Source organism: Muscardinus avellanarius (assembly GCF_963383645.1).
Source record: "Muscardinus avellanarius genome assembly, chromosome: 2".
Taxonomy (NCBI): Eukaryota; Metazoa; Chordata; class Mammalia; order Rodentia; family Gliridae; genus Muscardinus; species Muscardinus avellanarius.
In genome coordinates, this window is record NC_137787.1 from 67764466 (window position 1) to 67789809 (window position 25344).

General features: G+C 40.3%; 1 protein-coding gene across 1 annotated transcript in view; it reads left to right on the forward strand.

Moving 5' to 3' along the window:
- Positions 1 to 24668, forward strand: part of STK39 (serine/threonine kinase 39) — a gene marked incomplete at both ends in the record, with an annotated part of 297779 nt that extends 273111 nt beyond the window's left edge. The window contains 2 exons of the mRNA XM_080689383.1: positions 14496 to 14560; positions 24594 to 24668. Coding sequence (XP_080545509.1) covers positions 14496 to 14560; positions 24594 to 24668 — 140 coding nt within the window. The remainder of the gene's footprint in view (positions 1 to 14495; positions 14561 to 24593) is intronic.
- Positions 24669 to 25344: the final 676 nt, after the last annotated feature.

Consider the following 25344-nt stretch of genomic DNA (forward strand, 5'->3'; position numbering starts at 1 on the left):
GGTGTGTATCCACCAAGAGTTCAATAAAGCTAGTAGTTTCATTAGGGTGCATTTCTTGGTAATAAAGTTGTAGCCAGTGTACTGTGGAAATAGGTAATGAAGGAGGATTGGGACTTCCTTCTATAGACAGTCTCAAATGTCGAATAAACAGTTTCCTGTTGATCATAAATGATGCACAGACCTCCCTAGCTGAGATGAAAGGATAGAGTCAGTAACCCCAAGACACAGTACAGCTGCTTTTCCCTGGCTAAATTTATTTATGCAGTGTGTGTGAAACAAACAAATACACAAACAGAAAACCAACTCAGAGGTTCTTCTACTGAAGAAAGATTTTTTTCCAGTGACATTTTCTCTGTCCGTGCCCAGAGCTGCAGATGGGAAGCCCACGGCCTCATCCTGCTTGGCCTGTGCTTCACCAGCACCAAGCTACTCTTCCAGCCCCACGTGTTTATTTATTTATTTATTTATTGCAACAATAGCTCCTCTCCTTTATCTTGGTGGTAAGAGAACAATACCAAGAAAGAAAAATGAATTCCCTGATAGACAGTTTTTTATCTGTTTAATTAGGGAAAATAATATAGTGAGGTACAGTGATTTCTCAATTAATGAATCATCTGGAGAAAATAAAGCCTCCCTCTTCATGGTTGTTGCATTCAAACGCATGCACCATGCATGTAGGTGTTCTGGAATGTTTGGGGTAGAGCTACCTGCATGAAATTCTGCAGCCAGGTAGTTCACATTTATTTGTTTGTTTTTTATTTATTTTTGTGGCCCTGGGGATTGAACCCAGGGACATTCTACCCCCAGATTCCACCCCCAGCCCTATTTTTACTTTATTTTTTGAAACAGAGTTTCACTAGGTTGATGAGAATCTCACTAATTCCTGAGGCTGTCCTCAAGACTGTGATCCTCCCATCTCAGCTTCCCAAGTGTCAGATTATAGGGATGCACCAGTATGCCCAACTTGGCCAGGTATTTTAAATACCCACTTTAATTTATTTTAATGCTAATTTCTTCATACTTTTATTGAGAACATTGTTTTACTTGGGCAGTAGTTATGAGAACTGTTTATGTGTGTGTAAAACTTGTCATCATAAAATGCATAAAAAGTTAACATTTAATGATGTGGTCTACCAAACAGGAAATCATATGGCTGTGTGTGTGTGTGTGTGTGTGTGTGTGTGTGTGTGTGTGTGTGTGTGTGTTATACTGGGGTTTGAACCCAGAGGTATTTTACCTTAGACCTACATCCCAGCCTTATTGTTTTATTTTGAAACAGAGTCTCACTAAATTGTTGAAAACCTCACTAACTTGCAGAGGCTGGCTGCAAACCTGTGATCCTGCTGTCTTAGCCTCCCAAGTACTGGGATTACAAGCATGCACCACCATGCCTGGTTGACTTAAAATATTTTAATGTTTTAACTGGGCATGGTGGGGCACACCTGTAATCCTAGTACTTGAGAGGCTAAGATAAGAGGATCACAAATCTGAAGACAACCTCAATAAGTAGGAAGACTCTCATCAACCTAGCAAGACTCTATTTCAAAATAAAATGGGGCTGGGAGTATAGCTGTGGTCTCATGAGCTACTTTTTTGTGGCAAAATGTACACTCTGAAGAGTCTTGAATAAGTACTTATAAAACTTATTATTTATTATTTAAAATACATTATTATAAAATTCATTATTGTAAAATAATAAGTACTTATATGTACTGTATACAAGTCCTTACCCTTGAGACTTTGGGAGTTAGAAAAAATAGACATTAGAGGTCAGAAGGCTTTGAGTTTTCAAGTTGGGCTGGAAGCAGACACAGAAAGGCAGGAGAACTTACTCAAATTCCATACTGCTTGTTAGGGAGAGAAGACATGGGGCACATTGTTAGGGTAGAAGAGATAAATTCCTAGCAGGGAAGACTATATTCCCTCTTTGCAGTGTCTGGGAGACCTAATGCAGAAAGGAGGGTGAAGATAGCTCAGGCTCAGTGCCCTGTAATCAGAAGGCACACCAAGATAACTGAACTCTCCGTAGATTTAGTCAAATTCAAGGTTCAAAGAGCACATCCATCCACCCCTCCATCCCCAAAGGAGAATAATGCCTATCTCCACTAGTTTCTATTTGCCTAATATTTTTTAAGTATGAAATACATCCTTTGGTTGGGTATGGTGGCACACGTCTTTGCTCCTAGTACTTGGAAGGCTGAGACAGGAAAATCATAGGTTCAAGCCAGCCTCAGCAACATAGTAAGACCCTAAGGCGCCTAGCAAGACCATGCTTCAAATAAAATAAAAAAAAGAGCTGGGAGGTAGAATATCTTTGGGTTCAATCCCCAGGAGAGAGAGAGAGAGAGAGAGAGAGAGAGAGAGAGAGAGAGAGATATGCCTGGACGAGTTAACATATCCTTGATAAAATGTGATTTTGGATCATTTTTATTCATCCGTTCCATCATTATTCTTGCACACTTTCCGTATCAGATGTATAGCAGTGAGCTCAGCAGATCTTATCTGTGTCCTGTGCCACCTCAGGTTTGCTGGTTTGAGAGGGGAAAGAGTTTTTCAGCCTCCATCAAAGTGAAGAGGGCACTTCTGTAGGATGGGATGGGTAACATAAAGGGAAAGCCAAAGATCTGAAACTACGCGCTTTCATAACCTCACCCCAGTCAGTTCTGCTAATCTCCATCCCTGTGGGGGAAAGTAATAGCTCCTGAAAGAGTATGTCTGGGTCTCGGCACCAGGCATGCTCACAGAGCTCTCCTTCGTGAATTCCTTCTGTGACCAACACACACCACTACCAGGTGTGTGTCGGGTGCTGACTGGGAACCTGGAGATGACAGATAGGGGTACCATCAAGGAACCCCCATCTGGCTCCTTTGTAACTAGGGTGACTGTATCAATTTATCATCCAAATAAGGACATGTTGAGAGTCCAGGTAAGACTGCATCCCTCTCAGCATGATGTGCAAACTGCCTTCTGCAGCCTTACCCGGCATGGTTTGTGGGAACAGCCTTCTTATGCAAGGGGCTGCTGCTCCTCGAAGGAGATTCCCTTGCTTCCTCTTCAGCTGCTTGTCTCTCCTGGTTTGGAGGGCAGGGGCATCGGTGATAATAATTGTGCCACAACACATAGCTTCATCCCTTTTTGAAGAAACAAATTTAGTACTTAATTTTTTATTAGATATGCACTTTATAAAAACTCCTAAGATGTACATTTTAAACACTCCTAAAAGAGGATTACTAATCAAGAAAATAAATAAATTGTTGTAGACTTTTATCTTACAACCAACAGCAGGACCACTATTAATAAGAATGTTCCTCTGCGCTGTAGAGTGGGACTACTAGGTTTTAATTTCTGCACGTATTTTATGCTTATTAACCTCTCATTTCACATTCCCACTTAGTTCAGGTCTAATCATGTTCTGTGGCTGCCAGGCCCTCACATTTCCATCAGGGGCATCAGCTCTACACATTTCACCCACCACCTCCCTAAGTGGACACAGCTGCCTATCTCCTCTTGCTTCTTTTTCTGCAACAATTAACAATAATTTCTTTAAAAGTTAAAGATATGAGGCAGATGTTAAACTGAATATACACTGGAACAAGGGGGTTCTTTGGCTGGAGTGGAGCTCAGTGATGGAGCTCTTGCCCAGCACAGAAAGCCCCGGGTCTGACCCCAGTGCAGCTGCTGCTGTTGCTCCTCTCCTTCTTCCTCCTCCTCCTCTTCCCTCCACTCCTCCTCCTCCTCCTTTTGTTTCCCCTCCTCCTCCTTCTTCCTCCTCCTCCTCTTCCCTCCACTTCTTCTCCTCCTCCTTTTATTTCCTCTCCTCCTTCTTCCTCCTCCTCTTCCCTCCACTCCTCCTCCTCCTCCTCCTTTTATTTCCTCTCCTCCTCCTTCTTCCTCCTCCTCTTCCCTCCACTCCTCCTCCTCCTCCTTCTTTTATTTCCTCTCCTCCTCCTTCTTCCCCCTCCTCCTCTTCCCTTCACTCCTCCTCCTCCTCCTTTTATTTCCCCTCCTCCTCCTTCTTCCTCCTCCTCTTCCCTCCACTCCTTCTCCTCCTCTTTCTTCCCCCTCCTCTTCCCTCCACTCCTCCTCCTCCTCCTCCTTTTATTTCCCCTCCTCCTCCTCCTTCCTCCTCCTCCTCCTTCCTCCTCCTCCTCATCCCTCCACTCCTCCTCCTCCTTTTATTTCCCCTCCTCCTCCTTCTTCCTCTTCCTCCTCTTCCCTCCACTCCTTCTCCTCCTCTTTCTTCCTCCTCCTCCTCTTCCCTCCACTCCTCCTCCTCCTCCTTTTATTTCCTCTCCTCCTCTGTCTTCCTCCTCATCATCATCCCTCCACTCCTCCTCCTCCTCCTCCTTTTATTTCCCCTCCTCCTCCTTCTTCCTCCTCCTCCTTTTCTTTTTCTGTAGTACTAGGGATTAAAGCCTTCTTTTTTATGGTACTAGGGTTCCATGCATTCTACCAGTGAGCTACATCCCCAGCCTTTTTATTTCAGAGACAGGAGCTTCCTAAGTTGCCCACGCTGGCCTCAAATTTGCAATCCTCTCATCTCCACTCCTGAGTAGCTGGAGTTTCAGACATCACCACTGTGCCTTGATTCCAGAGAAGCTTCTTTATGAAGCATCTGGTTTTTGTATTGCATGTGCCCTTTTGACATTCTTCTAATTCCTCTCTTCATCTCTAACTCTACCCCTTATTATGAAGTTTCTGCAAAAAGTTTCATATTAATATTTTACCTTGATGTTAAAGAGAAACAGCTGGTTTTATTATATACTGTTTAAACCAGTCCCTCAAGGATGGTGGAAGAAAGAGGGACAGGTTAATAAGACTGAGGGTGTGAACCCAGGCACTCTGTGAAACAGCCAGCTGTGTGATGGAAGTGCATTTATAGCTGGCTTTTATTTTTGTAGTAAAACTTTCTCAATGAAAAAAACCAATTGTCATTTACATTCTGATACATATCCCATACCTCATGTGGGCCTGTAACAAATATGTGGGCACTTACCTACTTTGGGTTTCACTGATGGCAGGGAAAATGATTTTTTTAAGTCTCCCATTAGATATTAGAAATAGGATTAAATTTTATGTCCTTTAATTTTGTAGGCCCACATTGAACTGATTTTCTTGCTTGCTATTAAAGAACTGAATTATTCAAATTTGCTTTGTACTTTATACTGGCTGCTAACCCCTTACTTTAAAGGCTTTGGAATAGATTAAAAATAAATAAAATAAAGGAATGAATAGCTCAAGGCATGAAGATAAAGCAGATGTCCTTCTCTGGGGCAGTGCCACACTGTGAACAAAGGCTGGGCTTTCTTCTTCTCCACATGGCTGGTCACACAAGCAAGACATGTTTCTGGGGCTGGGGGTTAGCTTAGTGGTAGAGCACTAGGTCCTGGTTTTAATTTCCATCATTGCAAAACAAAAAAAAAAAAAAAAAAGAAAGAAAGAAAAGAAAAGAAAACACTTCTGGTTTAGAAAGGCTCAGACATGTGCTGGGCTCAGAGTCCTTCAGGTTTCTCTGGGCTTGTGTGTTGCCAGATGGCCCTGCCTCAGTTGGCTGGGTTGGCTCATAATTTAGGTAGCATTTCTCATATAAGTGTTTTTTTCTGTCTCATTAATCTTAACTTTTCCAAAGCTTTTCCCAGTCCAGTAGCCACTAGGATAAATCTCAAGCTGTGTATCTCCCATTAATATGTGACTATGAAAAAAAACAAACTTACTTCTCTATCAAACAGATCAAGGTAAAAGGAGAGTGGTGGTTTAAAAAGTTGATCCCAGGAAGTTAAGCTTTGCTTTTCATTTTCTTTTGGCATATTTTCTCTGCCTGATTAGAACTCTTCTACAATTTGTATGATTTGACAGGGTTGTAAAGACAGCTTAAAGCTTCTTTCTGTGTTTTTGTTTTTAATCCAGTGATTATATGTATTGGAAGAGACATGAATTATTTTTAGCATTTTACATAGACCGCATTGGAGAGCGAGCTGGCCTATTGTTCTAGTTTGTAGGACTTGCTGTTTGTGTGCCTCCCCTCAACAATGGTTGTGAGGTTATCATTGGAATCTTAGAGTGCATTTCACCTTCATGTCTATTATGTAAATGATCTTCCAGATATTCCCAAAATATGCTACTGAGCATTAACCTCTTTGGATTCTAGATACCGCACATAATTAAAGCAAACCTTACTGTAGACCACAAAAGCCTGAGAAGGCTTTCCTTTGTGCCTCTAGAAACCAAAGTTGGATGGATCCCCGAGGTTATTTTGTCTCTTATTCCTTTCATGATATGGTCATTTCCTTCTTTGTTTCTATTCTATATTCTATTCAAACTCATAACCTCCATATCTAAAATCTATAGTGAAGAGAATCAAAACTTCTGAGCTATATAGGAATCTCTAGGAGATTTTCAAAGATGTGGACTAATGCTAGCTGAGCTCTCTCCAATACCTTTTTTATTGGATGAGCTAGAGGAAAGTCTGGTAGGCACCTCTTTGATGAGAAAACACCTTAAGACCTTTAACAAAGGAAACAAAAACATACTTGCATTTACTGAAATGATTAAGATCTTTATTTTCAGAAATTAGCCCTAAAAATACTTCATCAAATTTAAAAATGAAGTTTCTGTTAGTGAAATAACATTGCACATTTATTGGACTGGCTAAATTTAAGACTGACCATACTAAGTGTGAGTGAGTTTATAAGAAACTGGAGCCCGACATGGTGGCACATGTTTATAATCCCAAAATTCGGGAGGCAGAAACAGGAGCATCGTGGTTCTTGAACAGTCTCAGCTACTTAGGCCTTTTGCAACTCAATGAGATTCTGTTAAAAAAATAAAAGACAAAAAAAAAAAAAATAGGGCTGGGCTGTAACTCGGAGGTACAATGCCCCTGGGTTCTATTCCAGGTATCACACAAAAAAAAAAAAAAATGAAAAGAAAAGTATCTGGCAAAAATTATACCCCCTCTTTCCAGAAATGAGTACACAAAGTTTTGTCTATAGTTCAGAGAGTTCCAAGACCAAAACTTAGGTTAAGACACCTATGAAGTTCTTCATGGTTTTTAAGGAAACAATGTTCTTTTAAACTTCTGTGTCTCCCACATTGTAATCCCTTTTTTCTAAACAAATTAATTATTCTTCTCAGATGAATATTGATTTTTTGGCAAGCATAACTAAAGTTTAGCCACTACTAGCTGGGCACGATGGTGGTGCACATCTGTAATCCCGGCTGTTGGAGAGACTGAGGCAAAAGGATTGCAGGTTTGAGGCCAGATTTGGCAACTGTCATCACATCTCAAAAAGAAAAAGAACAAAGATATAAAGTTTAGCTACTCTTCACACAGTATTTTTAGATTTTACTTTCTTCATCTACATCCTGAAGAATTAAACCATAAACTTACTGGTATATTGCTACTGCTAGCTAAATGAAGCTACAATTTTATTGATTATATCATTTCATTGCTTTCAAAATGAGCAATAATAACATAATGATTATTGGACTCTTCCATTACCATTCTGTCAGCCAGTTCATAAAACTCTACCTTAAACACATTAAAGGAAATTCAGGATCAAAATACCAATTTTATGACTCTATTTTAAAGGACAGATTTAGTATCAGGCAGTTTTGCTATGCCAGACTGTCTCGGGTTTTTACACTTAACTCATTTAGTCCAAGATTATGCTAACAAACTGAAATTTACCCATATCTTAAGGAGAATAGCAGGTGTATGTCTGTTTCTTTTCTTTCACATAAATTCCTTTCTGTCAATTGTAACTAATACTAATATTCAAGTCTACTTGACGTTTTGTACCCCAAAGCTGCTTTCTTACAGTAACTCTACCATTCCTAGAATTTCTTCTAACTACTGCTTTTCTCACTATCCAAAAATTTAATTGAGTAAAATGCAAAGAAACCTTTTATGTAATGCACTCATTTTCCTTTTTTTGCCAATATTTCTTCATTTGCACTATCTCATAAACTTTATAATGGGAAACTTCTAAGTTGACTATACTGTGTCTGTCCATAGGCAGTCTTTGAATTTTCCAGGGGAAAAAAAAAACCCTCAGAGGCATAGATTTGTATGCAGGTAGTTTTTAAAGGAGTGTTTTCATGATTGATATCTATGAGGGAATAAAGGAAGTAGAATATGACAGATGGAAGAATTAAATTGTGTTGTATCCACAGTAAAGGTCTTTCTCAGCAAAGAAAACTTTCATGCTGAGATTACCCTGAGAGCTGTCCAGCCTCGAGGCAATAGGGTCTTTCTATTCTCATGACCAGTCATTAAGTTTGGGCTGCTTTGGAGATGAGGGCCTGACCTGGGTTCGTCTCTGTGACTAAAGGGCAATTCCCAAAGAGGGACTAAGCTGAGAGTTATCAGCCATCAGTAACCCTAGCAAATGGGAGGACAGCTGCCTCATTCCTAAAGAAAGGTCTAGGTAGCACATGACAGCATCCACTACAGTCCATCTCTTGTACTGCTTGGATGGATCTACCAGGGAGTTTCTTTTTTCCCCCCAAGATTTGTTAATCTCTTTCCTTTGGAGGAAAATTGTAAGTGGGAGAATTAGTGATATGAATGTATTCTCCACTGAGCATCTCATCTTCAGGGTAAATGTATACTCATCATTTTTATTATCTTTTAAATTATATTATTTATTATATTATAATATAATATTATATTTATAATTTATAATATGTAATATAGTATTTATTATTTTATTATCTTTTTATTACATTATTACTAATATTACATATTAGTACTCATTATTTTTATTATATTATTACCACTGTAAATTTCTTTCATCTTGGCTTCTACCTCTGCTAGTCTCAGTGGTTTACCAGGGAGGAAAGTATGACTTAGAATCATCTTTGAAAAAAATTGAATGAAAAATGGACAATCTTATAATCATGGTTGCTTAGTATATGATTTCTAATATATAGTTGAAATGAGACAAGAGTTAATTTATTTACTTTGGGAAAACAAATGGAATTATTGCTTAAGAGATATTTGTAGAAATTCTTCTAAAATATGGATAAGTCTTATAAAGTCACAAAATTTTAACTTGGGGTTTTTAGAGTCTTGGTATTGTCTAAAATTGCAAGCAAACTTTTGTGTGTATGCTTCTGGGAAGAGGACCTATCTGATATTACCAACTATAGCTGGATGCTAGTGTCTCAAAGATTCATCTGTACGTGTATTCGACACAAAGCTATGCTCACTTTCTGTCAGGCACCAGGGACATAGCAATGAACAAGACAGATAAGTTTCCTTTATTCTTTGGACTTTATGTTCTGAGCATATGGGGTTAGGTGAAGAACCACATCCCAAGGTAGCTCATAAATATCTAGGTTGGGTGGTGATAAGTGCTATAAGAAAGAAAAATTATGGGCAAAGAAATGGAGAGTGAGACAGTTTCATGTGTTAGCAGGGCAGCCAGGGATACTTGAGCAGAGACTGGGAAGACAGAAGGCAACCAGAGAGGAGGAGGGCTGAAAGAAAGAGTGGCAGGTTCAAGGTTTCTAGGTAGAGCCTGTTTTGAATGCTCATGGGTCAGTACAGAGGCTACTGTGGCTGGAGCAGGAATTCAGGGGAGGGAATGGGGAGGGACTAGGTCAGAGATGGAGCAGGAGACCTGGTCAGGTGGGTTGGGAAGACACTGTAGAGACCATGACTTTCCCCGTCCTGAGCATGGAACCCAGGGCCTTGTGTGTACTAGGCAAGTGCTCTATCACTGAGTTATACCCAAGCCCAAAACCATGACATTTACTCTGAGCTGGAAAACTGTCAGAGGGTTTTGAATAGAAAAGTATCACAGTCTGACTACCTGTTGGAAGGCATACCAGACTGTGGGCTGGGAGCTGGCTGCTTAGGAGCAAGGGCGCAGGTGGAGAGACTACAGGCTATGTATGAGCCTAGAGGAGAAATGACAGTAGTCTTTCTTAGACAGTGAAAACTCATAGTTTTCTATGAATATAGATATATTTCATAAATATACCTTTTTTGGTACTGGGGCACCCAGGGGATTTCTACTTCCAAGCTACACCCCCAGCCTTTGTTATTTTTCATTTTGAAACAGGATTTTGCTAAGTTGTTGAGGCTGACCTCAACCTGCAGCCCTTCTGTCTCAGCCTTCCAACTACTGGTATTACAGGTGTATTCCACCATGCCCAGCTCAAAAATATACTTGTACCAGGAATAAAATTTATTCTGGGTTCTCAAAAGGTTGAAATCTAGTGGTAAAATCCGATCAGTACCAACTATGTCAGCACAAATGATAGAACAGTGGTAGAGACCCCAAGGAGGGAGGAGTTATGAGCCCTTTCTGGCAAGATTCAGAGCAGGAGATGGCAAAGGAAATGCTGGAAATGGAGGTGGCCAGACCAGGAAGAAACATGTGGACTTCATTCCGAAGTTAAAATGATCTTACCTAAGGAGGCGGCACATCCTAATTCATGACCAAGATTCTCCAAGGAGCTAAGGAGTGAGGGAGAGGTGGGGTGGGGGCAAGAGGAGCTGAGGCTGAGGCAAGGAGGGCAGGAAAGCAGCACAGTTGTCCAAGGTCATCAGCCCATCCTTCTTAATCACTGCAACACACCAAGTCCTAATAATCTAAGTGCCCTATGTGTATTAACCCACTTAATTCCCCAAACAACCCTGTGTGGAAGGCACCATTAAAAACCACATCCCAGAGGTGCACTCCAGCACACAGAAGCAAAGCAAATCTGCCCCAGTTCAGGGAAGCTGCACAGCTCCCAGCAGGAAGGAGGACTGGAACCCTGGTCCTCTGTCTCAAGAATCCAGACTTTTACCTTTTGAGGGATACACACTTTAAGGGATACACACATGAAAATAAGAGCCTGATCTCTTATTTAGTCGCAGGCTGAAACGTAACCAGCCATGATTCTGCTGTAGTGCTTTAGTAGTACCTGTAAGAAACCCACACTCATCTTTTCTCCACACTTAGAGTTTGGGCTGTCTCTCGTCCTTTGTCATACCATGCTGCCTTCCTGCATCAGTGCAGTGCTCAGGGGTCTCTTTGGATAAAACAGTATTTTGAAGTCACACTTTGTCAGGTGTCCCAAGAGCAGGCTTTTGTCTGATCTTAGGACTTCTTGCCATTCACATTCCTAGTACCACAGACTCATTGTTCATGAGTCCTCTTTTCCCCACAGCTTTTGTTTGGGACTTGGTCTGATTAAATGAAATAACTCACTGCCACCAGACCAGCTCTCTGAGATTGTTGTGATATAAGCTGGTATCTGGGGACAAAAATGTGTCTTTCGACTAATTACTTAGGATACCATCACAGACTACAAATAGTTTTTAATTAACTGTTACTTTTCTCATTGCCAGAATGTGGAGAATTTGAGTAGACAAGGAATGTGTAGAGAAAACACTATCTGGGGAATGCCTGACACTTTTTGCTAAAGAAACCTCCCTTGGCTTCCTGGCCTCTGATAAGAGTATCTCCATAATCTTATTTCTGTGCCATCTAGATCTGGGGGTGTATTGGACATCAGCCTAGTCTTTTCCATGTGGCTATTAATATTATTAAAAAGCAGAATATGAGCCAGGCGTGGTGGTGCATACTTGTAATCCCAGCATTTGGGAGGTTGAGACTGGAGGATCGCGGTTCGCAGACAGCCTCAGCTACTTAGTGAGGCCCTTTGCAACTCAGTGAGACCCTGTTTCAAAATAAAGAATAAAAAATTGGGCAGGGGTTGTAGCTCGGAGGTCAAATGCCTCTGGGTTTCATCCCCAGACCCGGGGGGGGGGGAGCACACAGCACAATACTTACCATACCATAGGCCACAGGTATGTTGTTAGGGGGAAAAAAAAAAAGCAAACAGAAACTTCTAGCCCTGACAGGTGTTTAAACCTACAGTGTGACACAAGAAAAGGAAATTAGCAAATGGGCTGAAGGCTGCAGTCCCTGGGGTCTCAGTGCATATTACTGCTGTCCATGTTTGTTCAGATGACAGAGGACACGATCTTCTGTCACTTGGGTCCAGAGTCAGTGGCCTGGAGAAAAGGAGAGGCACAAGCTCGAAGACAACAACAGAGTCTGATCCAGAAATCAAGGAAATGCAATTTATTTGGGAGAGCTGATAGGAATTTGAAATGGGTTGGTGGCTACTAACTAAGCAGGTGTCAAGAGCCCCATAGTTTTTGGAACTAGAGTCCCTTTAAGCACCCAATACACTGCTCTCCACACATGCACCAGGGGCCCTGATGTCCCAGCCAGCTCTTCCTTCTCAGCTCACGTTTCAGGTAAGGAGAATTTTTATTTTTGAAATCCAGGTGCACAGTCAGGAGAAGGGAGAAAACAGTGACACCCATCTTTTTAATGAGCATTGCTACTGGAAGAGAAATTAGCATCACCCTGAATTTTATGTGATGTCAGTTAAAGGAAGGTGTTTTATAGTACTTTACAACAAATTAGAATCAACTAAATTGAAAATAAGCCTAGCAGCTGGGATAAGTAATCAGGTAAGTGGCCAGTTTTGCTATTTTTGCTTAGAGCTGAAGACAGAATTTGAATTTCTAATGTCCCAGAGGTGTTAGGGCTCACAATTGGGGAGCACAGGTCCCAGGATGATTGTGTAAGATGCCAGCAGCTCAGCCTTGCCTTCCCATCTGCAGAATTATGTAGCTGGTTTCCTGGGAGTCAGCCCTTGGTTTACATATGGGTCCACAGGAGAGAGGGTCTTGAATTAGTGTGAGGCACAGTTCTGATTTTGGCTGAACATCAGAGAACAGACTGGAAATAGATGACCCAGAACAAGTCAGTAAATCATCCACATTAACCAAGAGACTCTAATGAAAGGACTGAAATTCATACAAAGACTTCACAGGCACTCACGAAATCAACCCAAATCAGAGAAGCAGTTAGACACTTTTTATGTTGTAAGAAAATGGGTAGCGCGTCCACTGGCCACAGTTCGCATATAGTCAGAATGCCCTGACATAATCAATACTGGCTTTGGTGGATGGAATTTTACAGCTGAGCTTGTCACTTTGTGAAAACTTGGTGTTTCTTACATGAATTACTAGATGATTTTAGTATCAAGAAGACATTCAAGAAACTGCTGAAAGGCCAAAAGAAGCTTAGTGCTAATAACCATTTGGGGTTGGCAGCCCAGGATATACCTGATGGCTTGTGTGGGCAAAAGAACAAAGAGAAAACGATGAGAGGGGAGGGCGCGTTGGTAAAAAGGAAACCTTGCAGATTGCTCAGCACAGAAGTATTAAGAGGGCAACAAATGAAGACAAAATGATGCTTGTAATTATGGTTTATAAAGAGAAATAGGCCATATTGAATACATAATTTTCATTTCTTTCTTCCTCTGCAGCTGATGGTTTAAATGAAATAAACTAATCGGCAGAAAATCCTTGCATCTAGGTTGTTTTACATCAAACTCAGAGAAAAGTGAAATCTGCACAGATTCCCTTCTATTCTCTACTTACAAAGTTTCTATTTGAGACAGTGTCCTCAGAATATTTATGGGTACTATTTTCTCTTGAAATTTCTTATCTGAAAAAAAGCCCAGATACCTTTTTTAGACACCCAACTGCTGAAGCCACATTATTTTTCTCATGACAAGTAAAGATGACAACCAGGACCTCCTCCCCCATTTTTTTCCTTAGTGACTTATTTTCTAACCAGTAGCCCTTAATTTGACTCTCAGCAGTTTGACCTCGAGGTTTGAATATGAAAAGAACAAAGTTTTAAATTTCTATCATTATCCTTTGGTAATGACAGTACCCTAAGTCAGAGGAATAGCTACATTAGTAGTGAATCTACTAAACGTATCATATATATCCTGACACAGTAGAGAACAGGACAGGTCTCTAAGGAATCCAGCTGATGCTGAAAACAGATAGCTCTGTAGTCCTCAGCCCCAAGCTGACAGCCTCTGTTGTTTGACCCTGTTTGGCTGACTTGAGTATTGTTCAAGGTGGCACTTCACAGGGTTGACAGATTGCTGTGCTCTGAGTGGTAGAGGTTACCCACTGCATTTTGGTGCTTTAAGAAAACTGGGCGCAGAGAATGAGAGGATTTATAGGCCAAGAGTTCAAATGTGCTGACCTGGTATTTCCCCAGAAAGTTTTCTTGCACTACCTCTCTTTGTTTTGTACTGCCCTCTCCTGGCTAACAAATTTCTTAGTAATGAGTGTTTTAAAAATAACTAAAGGTTTGAGGCTCTGGTGCCTGCTGTCATGTCTACTTTCCATTAGAAAGTAATTTCAAATTTTGTCTTTTGAAATACAGGGTTGACTTTCAGCGATTAATTCAGATGCACACAGATACAAGATTGCTGAAATGATAAATATCTGTATGATTGTAATGTGATCATTTATATGGACTTTGTAATCTCTGTGAAAGAAATGACTTTGCCATTTATTGCATAGTTAGTCAATTTCTTTGAATCACTGATGTGAAAATCCAGAGTTATTGAAAATAATTTGGACACTTTTCCTCCCCATTTGTATTTTACAGTGGCTGCTAATTTACAGAAGATTGTAGATGATCCCAAAGCTTTAAAAACATTGACATTTAAGTTGGTAAGTGGGAAGCTATGGGAAGAGGGTAATATTTTGCTATGTTGTTGCCGGCAACAAGTAATAATATAGTTTAGGAACCTACTTTGTAATTTTGTTATTGTTGTTTTCTTTTGGGATCAGTGTCTGTGCTTCCCATTTGCCTCTAAGTTTGTGAACATTTTCTGTTGATGCCTGGACATTCCTTTTTCCTTGAGCATTGCTTGTTATTCAACCCATATATCTTTGACTAATACTAGAAGGATTTGGGAATCTTGAAACCCCTTTGTACCATTTGGCTTTCAGTTTGTGTGACAATTTGACCAAAAAGACAAAATTAAAGTCAATTCAAAGCAACACTCTTAGTAAAGCATTCCTGAGGCAAGAGCCAAGTGCTTCTAACATTTAAAAATAGAGGCTGATTGTTGTAGAAATGGTTCAGGTAATTGGAAGTGATTGTAGAACAGCTCAGGGAAGGCTGGTGAACAAAGACATAACATATTACATTCACATTTCAAATCACAGTAACAGGATTTTGTAGAGAGTAGGTATCCTAGCAGCTCTTAGGTACTGGTAGATTTTAAACTTAAACACTGGTTGGCAACAGAGCTACAGAGTAATGGGCTTTCTGGGATTATTGTGAAACCAAAAGATGATGGACTTTGCTGGAAAAGGAGAGATTAGGTAGTCAAAAATCACTGTTTTTCTGGAAGTGTTAGCAAACAGTACATTAAGGACCAATAAGTCACTCTTTTTTTTAAATTATAAATTAATCTTATCAAGGACCAGTCAGAATACCACAAGAAATTTAGAATCTATGTGACCAGTACTTTGCTGTGCACAACATATATTGATGATCTGCCTTCTTCGCTTTTTGTGCAAATTAAATGGAAAATGTGTGTAGCCAAAATGCCAAATGGTTAGTTACAGTAAATGTGAGCCTCATGCTAATTTACTTTCTAGGTCTTGCTTCTTATTTAATTTCAGAGAGCTAGACAAAGATTTTCACAGAAAAAAGCATGTCTGAAGACGTTTCTTTTGATAATAACAGTTTTTCCAGACAGAGAATGCTAGATGAACAAAATGCTGTATTCGTCTTCAATTTGGCATTGCCCTGCCATCTATACTCTGTTTTTAATTCACCTGAGGTGTAAATGTCCCTTTACTTATTTTTAATGTCATCTCCAGAACATTTTTCTTGTAGACAGAGATAAGCATTTGAAACTTTCATGCTCTTATGCCCCTTGCCTCTAAATTTGCTTTTATAAAAAACATGAATTGTGACCCTGGTCCTTTCCTACTGCCAAAAATTTTGTTTAAAAAAGATAAAAGCTATTATACTGTGTCTAGGTTAAAAAAAAAATAACATTCTCCCTCATCTCATTCTCCAATCAGTTCATAAGTTTCCCAGATTCTCCCTTGATTCTCTCCTCTCCATTCCAATTTCTAGCACCTTAGTCAGATTGGGTCATCTTCAGAAACTAGTTGCCCTCCTGGCATTCTGTCAGGGTCCAGCACTGCATACCACCCTGTGGCTATAGCTGGAGTAAGCCTTCTCAATTCCAGAGATGCAAGTGGCTTGCTGTTGTCCTCTGCTAAAGCCACAGTCCTGAACGTACCACAGATCCTGAGCAGATCCTCTTTATGCCCCCTACTGCACCCTAGCTCTTGTGAGGGGCCCATTCATGTCTGGGAACCCGAGGCTGGGTGTGTCAGTTCACCTGGGATCACCAGGTACAAACTGCAAACTCAACTCCAGCCTGCCCTCAGAGTGCATGTTCTCAACAGCCATTCAACCCAGGAGGCGCCAGCAGCTTGAGGGTTCACGGTTGGTTTTCTGTTTCTTTGGGGAATCTTCTTTTGGATGCCTGGACACATTCACATAGGCTGAGACCAAACATTTCTTTTTGCTTTAAAGATTGAGTGATGCTACCTGCCACAGGAGAGTCTGGAAGCAAATCCTTCCCACTGCAGCTTGACAGTGTAGTCCTTTGGTGTTCTCAGTAAATGGAAACTGATGACTTTTCCCCAAAGATAGTTAAAGATGTTAAATGAAACCAAAGTCAAGAGTGACCTTCTATTTCTGTCACTTAACTCTCCATCCAGCCTTTGTCAGAGCCTGAGAGGGTTTCTTTGTTGTTATCAGCAGCCAGCCAGTTTGAGATCCACTCAACGGAGCTAATTTGAACTGATTTTTGGACTAATCTTCTGTAGGCCACTAACATCCTGATAAAGCTGCAGAGACTCAAATACATTTGCCTTCATTCATCAATTTGGCTCTTTTATTGAAGCATAAAAGATCAAAGTATTTCCATAGCACTTTCCCTCATAAGCTGCAAGCACAGGTCTTTTATCTCTCAGTTGTTTATCATGATTTTCAACTCAGAGGTTCCACTGCTTTCTAAAGGAGAATCAGGATCTTGAAAATTATCAGAAGAACAGCACAATCTTGATACTGTGGGTTTTGTTGTTTGTTTGTTTGTTTTACCTTCCTGCAACCTGGTTCCACTCAGGAGAACCTGAGTCACTTAAAAAAATAAACCACTAATGCCCTGGCCTGTACCTGCTTTGGCTTTGGGAGTTTTGACAGCACCTCTTAGTGACTCCAGTGTTTACCAAGGCAGAAAAATTTAATTGAGACCAGGCTCTGTAGCCATCTCTTTTGTCTTCCCCTCGCTCACCACCACCACCACTTGGTTCAAGTTTGAAAAGGTATTTTCCTTTCCCTATGATCTACTTGCATATATCCTGCCACCTGTAATCCTTCAAATCTAGGAATACCAACTTGTCTGTCATGAAGTAAACCTAGTTTATTAAATGTGAATCCCAGTGCCTATTAAATTTCACTTTGTTATTTTCAAGAATATAATTGGCTACTAGAAATTCTAGGAGGAAGTCTTCAAGTTTTAACCTTTTCCTAGGGAGCAGAGTTAGCATTTTTCAGTATCTTGGGCAAACTGTGCAAACTGCCTCAACTATTTAAAATTTAGCCCGAAGCACAACTGTGCTAGAACTAGTTTGATGAAGATAACTACTCACAAAGCACGGTGCTCTAGAACCCTTGCAGTAAGAGAGCTACATGGTGTCTTCCAGCAAGTATTGGTTTCTCTCATATCTCTGTTAAGTGATTACTCTGTTGAAGTGATTCTCAGATGAACATTAAATCTTTTGTGACTTTGAGCATTCCATGGGTTATTTATTAGTGTAATTTTTGTTCTGAATTGTCAAATCCTGTGACTATTAAAATAAAGTACCATTACAATTTTAAAAAAGAATACAAAAAGATATTTGCCCTTATCTTGTATGTCTGCTTACTTAAGAAAAACAATAGCCCAAAGGGCCAAGGATATTGGTCTGTATAAAGGCTTGCATTTATTTCTTCTCAGCCGATTGAGATCTGTAGCCTTATTTGACAGTTAAGATAGTATGTTCTATTTCCATGAGCATGGCCAGAGACTGGGATCAGGTTCTTTTCTTCACTTTTAATGTGGTTCGGACATGGAGGACATTTCAGGGCATTTCAAGTTCTAAACTATAAGCTTTGAGTTTGACATGTCAGTACTGGTTTTTAGTATTATTGTAAGCCTATAGACAAGTTTTTATAAATATTTTAAGAGTGTGTGTGTGTGTGTGTGTGTGGTGCTGGGGATTGAAAATAAGAACATTCTTCTTCTGAGCTATACCCTCAGCCCTCTTTTTAATTTTCTATTTTCTTTTTGAAATGGTCTTGCTACATTTCTGAGAGTCTTGCTAAGTTGCTGAAGCTGGCCTTGAGCCTGTGATCCTTCTTCTTCAGCCTCCCAAGTACTGGAATTATAAGCATGTATAACCATGCCCAGCTTAACTTTTTTTCTTTTAATTTGCTACCTTAAGGTTTCATAATGTAAACTGTTTTCAATGTCAAAAGTTTTGAAATTGTACTAATGAAAATGTGAAATAAGATATATATTTAATTTTCCCTTGACAAAATACCAACTTGAGTACATGTAGTTAACACTCAATTGGTATGTATTTATATGAGCATTTTAGATTTTAGTTGCTGAAATTTAATGACATTATATGCATTGTGGGTAGAGATTTCATAAGCATTTTGGCAGTGAGACAGAATTTATTTTTAGAGGCACTTGACTTAGGTGTACTTGGAGGCTGAATGACTAAATCATTTCCCAAAGTGCAGGTAAAGTCAGGATTGAAATATGGTAAAATTACTGAGAGTGTGAACTTTTCCATTCTACTGAAAGGGGAGAAAGATGAGACAGAGGTCTTAAGAGAGCCTACCCAAGAAGGTCCAGAGGGCAGCCCTGTGCTCCCTGTTCTCACTCTAAAACAGTGGCTTTCCCAGTGTGGCCCTAAAAGGTCAGTGCCAGCTTCACCTGGAATCCTGGTAAACATATAAATGCCCGGGCCCTATCTCAGGTCCAGGGATCCAGGATCTCTGGGTTTGGGTAAAGGGGTCAGTTTAACAGACATTCTGGGCAATTCTGGTACAACTTGAGAACCAAAGCTTTCTAGGAGACTTGGAGCTTCACACTTTGCGCAGCACTGGAGTAGAGCAGTGGTTGTCAAGCTCTGTGGCAACTTGGACTTACCTGGAAAGCTCTAAAAATCCCAGTGCTCAGACTGGTCCAATCTCAAGCCTTTGGGTGGTCAAGGGGATTGATATGTTTGGTTACGCCAATGCCCACATTCAGATCAGATAGAATCCTTGTAATTGGTCTGAGCAACCACGCTTTCAGCTCCTCCACAGAGGCACAGGCTGCACTTGCTGGCCAGGCAGGAGAGGGCAGGAGAATGGGCTTTTTAGGAATCAGAATAAACACTCCTATTTTTGCTTAAAAGCTCAAGGAGTCACGAGGAAAGACTTTGTGAAATTGGCTATGAGCTCAATTGGCTTTTTTTTTCCCCATGAAAATACCTTTTTCCTTGGAAGTGTATTCATTTTTTCATATTTGGTAGACATCCCCTCCACCTGAATGAACAAAGTAAAACTGACCCTTAAAAAATGGACAATAGTATCAATGATAAATTTGAGCTTTCAAGCAAAAATAGAATTTTGGAAGACTTGTATCTGCCATTGTAAACTTGGCAAATACTTAAAAACTTTTCTGAAGAGTTTGATGAGGGTGATATTAATGAATGTGATTTGTTGACATTGTATGATAAAGCTTTCAGATTATATAATGAAAAATGTCAATATTTGGAAGATCAGTGAAATGCAATGATGCTTAAAAAGCATGTCTAGGTAAAAGATCCATTCAAAGGGCAAGGGAGACCAATGAAGTTTAATGTAACAGAGTATGAAAAGTTCAGTGCTATGGTTTCAGATTCCACATCACGACTAACCTTTAAGAAACTTCCACTTGGAAAGTTTTTATTTCGCAGCAAATGATATCCACCATTATTTAGGAAAAGCTATTAAATACTCTTCTTCCTTTTTCTAACTAAATATTTGTGTGAAGCTGAATTTTCTTAATGTTCTTCAGGGAAAACAACATAAAAGAGTATATTAAATGCAGAAATATGTATGAGAATCCATGACATTTAAAGAGGCTCACAAAATGGAAAGGAATGTCAATCTTCTCGGGGTTTTTGTTCTGTCTTGTTACTTTCCTTGGTATGGTTATTTTTCATGAAGAATTTATTTATGTTAATGAGTATATTGTTAAATTTAATGAATCAGAAAATAAGTGCTTTAAAGATTTCGGTTTTAATTTCTAAGATAATATAATAAGTATAGCTTACACAAACATGTTTTGTTTTTAAACATAATGATTAGTATATTATTTTAACTTTTTCTTAAATATATTATTTTACTAATGCTAAAGCATTTTGGAGTCCTCACTAATTCTTTTGTTTTCTTCCTTTTGTTTTGGTACTGGGGGTTCAATCCAGAGCTACGTTGAAGCTAAACCTCCAGCACTGTTTTTGTTTGTTAATTTTTTGGAACAGGCTTTCACTAAGTTGCTGAGTTTGGCCATATACCTGTGATCCTCCTGTCTCAGCCTTTCAAGCAGTGGGTTTATAGGCATGTGCCACTTCCTCTAGCCTCACTAATTTTTTTGGTGGGGAGTAGTTGTACTAGGACGTGAACTCAGAGGCATTCTACCTCTTGATTATATACCCAGCCCTATTTATTTATGTGTTCATTCATTCATTCATCAGTCATTCATTCATTTATTATCTTGTGTTCCTGAGAATTGAACCCAGGGACATTCAGCTTCACGCCCGGTCCTGTTTTATTTTGTTATTTTGAAACAGGGTCTCACCAAATCACTGTGGGCCCTCATTAAATTGCTGAGGCTGGCACCAAAGCTGTGATCCTCCTGTCTCTGCCTCCCAAGTACTGGGAGTATAGGCGTGCACCACAGTAACTGTCTCTACCCTAAATAATTTTTAAGAGTAGGAGATCCTGACACCCAAAAGTTTGAACCCTGTTACAAGGAAGGGTCTGAGGTCTCTTTTCTCTGGGACTCAGGAGCTTTTGTATTGCCCTCCTTTGTGCATTGTGGAGACCTGGACTGAGCAATAGTTTGGGGAGAGCAGGAGGTGGGGCGGGCAAGCAAAGCCAAATGGCCTGTCCAGGAAGCAAGCAAGCCAGTGAAGCCCCCAGGCTGGGGCTCTGGATGGACATGCGGGAGCGGGTGCCCACAGGAACCTCGGGTCTGATCCCCGCTCTCACAGTGAATCTGCACTTTTCTACTTGGAAGACATGGTGTCATATTTTTATAATGAAAAAACGTCAACATTTGGAAAATCTTTGAAATGTAACGTGGCTTAAAAATCATGCCCAGGTAAATGGTCCATTCAAAGGGCCAGGAAGACTAGTTTAATTACGTTTGGAGCCCCTGTTTTCATCCCTACTTGTTTTAACCTCCTGATAGTCACATTGTCATGTCTCTCACGTGGCTTTGAGGCATTTGCTGTCCTTTTGGTCTACTTTACCCTTGCTAGTTGGCCCTTGTTGTCACAAGCAGTAGTGGTGGCTTTTCCTCAGTGTTTGTCACTCGCACGGATCTGGATCGTCTGTCGCTCCCAGGGGTGATGAGAGGATGTCAGCAAGAGCTTACACAGGAGAGAAGAAGGGAAGATGTAGATTTGGGGGGAGATTAAGGAACAGTGAGCAGGGTGTGGTGGCACACACCTGTACTTCCAGTACTTGAGGCAGGAGAATTGCAGGTTCAAAGACAGCCTCAGCCATGTAGCAAGACCCTCAGCAACCTAGCAAAAACAAAGGGCTGAGGATGGAGCCTGAGGAAGGGAGGGAGGGAAAAGGAAAACAAAGGAAACTCTGGCACTGGAAGGAGAAAGTAGGTGAAAGAGGTGAATGTTGCGGTGTCAGTGTGGCAGACACACCAGGAAGTGTCTCAGCTAAAATGCCTGCTTGTTAAAAGTGAGAAGTAAAGGAGCATTTCCGATCATCGTATCCCTGGTAACGCAAACAATGAAAATTGTACTTCACTGAATAGCATCTGTTACTGCAACTACAGACAGCGCTGGACAGGAACAAAGTACATGCTTACACACGTTCCTTTAAATACTGACTAGTATTACTACCTTTTAGGCTACTAATTTTCTCACATAAGCCTGAACACCTTACATGGAATGTTATTTAAAGACAGTTATTTAAAATTTAAAAATATTCGAAATATATTCTAGTTAATGGCATAGTTGGCAAAGGCTGGCTTTAGTACTATTTTTTAAACTTCCTAAACACATACCAGCTGTACCAAGCAGGTTAATTGTGTGAAGGGTGCTTTTATGTGAGAAACTTAATAGTTGTGACAATAATTTAGCAAGAAGTAGACCCAGAAAATATATGTATGATCCTTTAGTAATTAATCCATTCCCGTCATTTGTCAGGATCCCCTCCCCTTGCTGTAGTACTTACATAATATCCACTGACTTATAATTTATAAAAAGCATAGCACGATAATCTGAGTGGTGTGTGTGTGTGTGTGTGTGTGTGTGTGTGTGTGTAAGAAGGAAGAGGGGATGACAGAAGAAATTAAAATAATTTATGAATTAGAACTAGTAGAAGTTTGTAGAACAATCACTATTTACAATTCCTTCTGAATTTGAAGTAAGAAAAATAATAAAGTATCCAATATACTATAATATTGACCAGTTTGAGACAATTACTTTGTTATAAAATATTATAACAAATTTTATGGGAAAGAATTCTGTTATAACACTGTCGGTTTTCTGTTACTATAGCAGAAAAGATAATCAACTTACAAAAAGAAGAGGTTAGCCAGGCATGGTGGTGCTTGCCTCTAATCCCAGTATGTAGGAGGCTGAAACAGGAGGATCACAGGTTCAAGACCAGCCTTGGCAACTTTGTGAGACCCTGTGTGGCTCAGAGGTAGAATGCCCCCTGCTTTTAACCCCCAGTGCCTCTAAAATAAGTAAAATAAAAGGGAAGGCTTATTTTGGCTCACGACTTTGGAGGGGCCAGTCCATGCTCAGCTGGCTCCGGTTGGGCCTGTGGCAAGACAGCAAGTCATGGTGGGAGCCAGTGGCGGAGCACCATTCAGCATCCAAACTGCCGGACTTTTACTCTCTGGAGCCAGGTACGGTGGTGCACACCTGTAATTTCAGTGCCTGGAAGGCTGAGACAGGAAGATCTCAGGTTCCAAGCCAGCCTTAGAAACTTAGACCCGTTTCAAAATAAAAAATAAAATAGGCCGGGCATGGTGGCACACGCTCATAATCCCCGCGCTTGGGAGGTGGAGACAGGAGGATCACACAGGTTCGAAGCCAGCCGCGCTGGCTTAAGAGACCCTGTTTCCAAATATAAAAAAGTATAAAATAGATCTGGGAGTGTAGCCTGGAGGTAGAAGGGCTTCCAGGTACCCCAGTACCACCAATAAATAAATAAATAAATAATAAATAAATAAATAAATATTAAAAAATAAAATAGGGCTGGGAGTGTAGCCCAAAGGTAGAATACCACTGAGGTGTAATCCTCAGTAACACACACACACACACACACACACACACACACACACACACCTTACACTCTGGCATTTAAATATCATTTGACTATAATGAGCGATCCCACTACTTGATGATCAACCCCCCCCCCAGCTACTTTTACAGAGAAGATGATTTGGGTAATAAAAAATAAATAATTATTCAGAGATTTGGGTAATAAAAATAAATAATTATTCAGAGCTATTCAGTCTCTTGTTTATTTTCATAGTATTATTTTAAAAATTATTGTTAAGTCATGCCGGGCGTGGTGGCGCACGCTTGTAATCCCCGCGCTTGGGAGGCAGAGACAGGAGGATCACGCTGGTTCGGAGCCAGCCTCGCTGGTTTAAGAGACCCTGTTTCCACATAAAGTTAAAAACTAGGTCTGGGAGTGTAGCCTGTGGGAGTGTAGCCCGAGGTAGAAGGGCTTCCAGGAACCCCAGTACCACCAAAAAAAAAAAATTATTGTTAAGTCAATCTGATTAGAAAGCACATTTAAAATAACTGTATTAACCAGGCATGGTGGCTTATGCCTGTAATCCCAGTACTTGAGAGGCTGAGACAGGAGGATTGCAGGTTTGCAGCCAGCCTCAGCAATTTAGTGAGGCCCTCAGCAACTTAGTGAGATCCTGTTTCAAAGTGAAGAAAATAAAATAGGGCTGGGAGTGTAGCCCAAAGGTAAAACTCTCCTTGGTTCAAGCCTCAGTACCACGAATTATAATAATAATAACAAAAACAACAACTTTATTTCATTGCTGAAAAGTTCCGAATGTAGCTTCTTGACAGTCGTGTGTGTCCTGGCAGTTCCGAAGCTGTCAGCCTGGGTGCTGTGCTGTTCAGTGGCTAAGAAATCCCTCCCTACCTCTGCTCTGTGCTGGGTGGCTCCATGACCAGGTTTCTGGCATCTGTTAGCACCCAGAAGTCATTCAAAGAAGGTGATTCTGGATCTCTCCTGAAAGAGGTGGGGATACATGGTGCCATGACAGACCATGTCTCTGCTAGAACCTGCCATCCCATGAACCAATTTTTAAAAACCCACGGCAATAACAAACCAGCATTGAGGCTTTCTCTTTTCCCTTTTCAGGCTTCTGGCTGTGATGGGTCGGAGATTCCCGATGAAGTGAAGCTGATTGGGTTTGCCCAGTTGAGTGTGAGCTGATGTAGGTCCTGGCTGTCACCTGATCTGTTGTGCCCCCATGCCCTCCCTGCCCACTTCTCCCACCCCCTCACTCCCAATTCCCAGCAAAATCAGAAGATTGTGAAGAGGCTGGCTTCGATGAAACAGGATAAAAAAATAATTTTTTTTAAACTTACAACACTCCGAGTTCTGCTTTATTCTCTACCAGGCACATACCACAGCTGCCAAACTGTTGCTGATTTTTCCAAAAGCTATTGAATATTCTTAGCAATCAATTTGGATAGCCCTTAAAGGAAAAGAACATGAACTACACTCAGGTGGTCCTATTTACTGGCAACAAAAAAGGAATTTTCTATCAGAAGCCTATTTCTTCTTTCGTTGGTATTTCTGTTATAATACTTCAACTGTACATCTGACAATACTGCCTCTTTTATGTTGTACTTAGAAATTAATATACTTATAAAATTAAGATTTATTAGCCAAACTTGAATTCTAGTTTTAAAACTGACTGTGAATTTTATTTTTCATATATTTATGCATTACACACCTTAGCTATAAGAGAGAGAAAAGTTTTTGATTATATGCTTCTTGCAGTTAATCTCTTGTTATTTAAACAAAAAGTTTCAGGTTTATCTTTGGAGTACTTGTAACTTCTAATTTTTGAAATGATTGAATTAGGAACTTGAATGCTTAATCC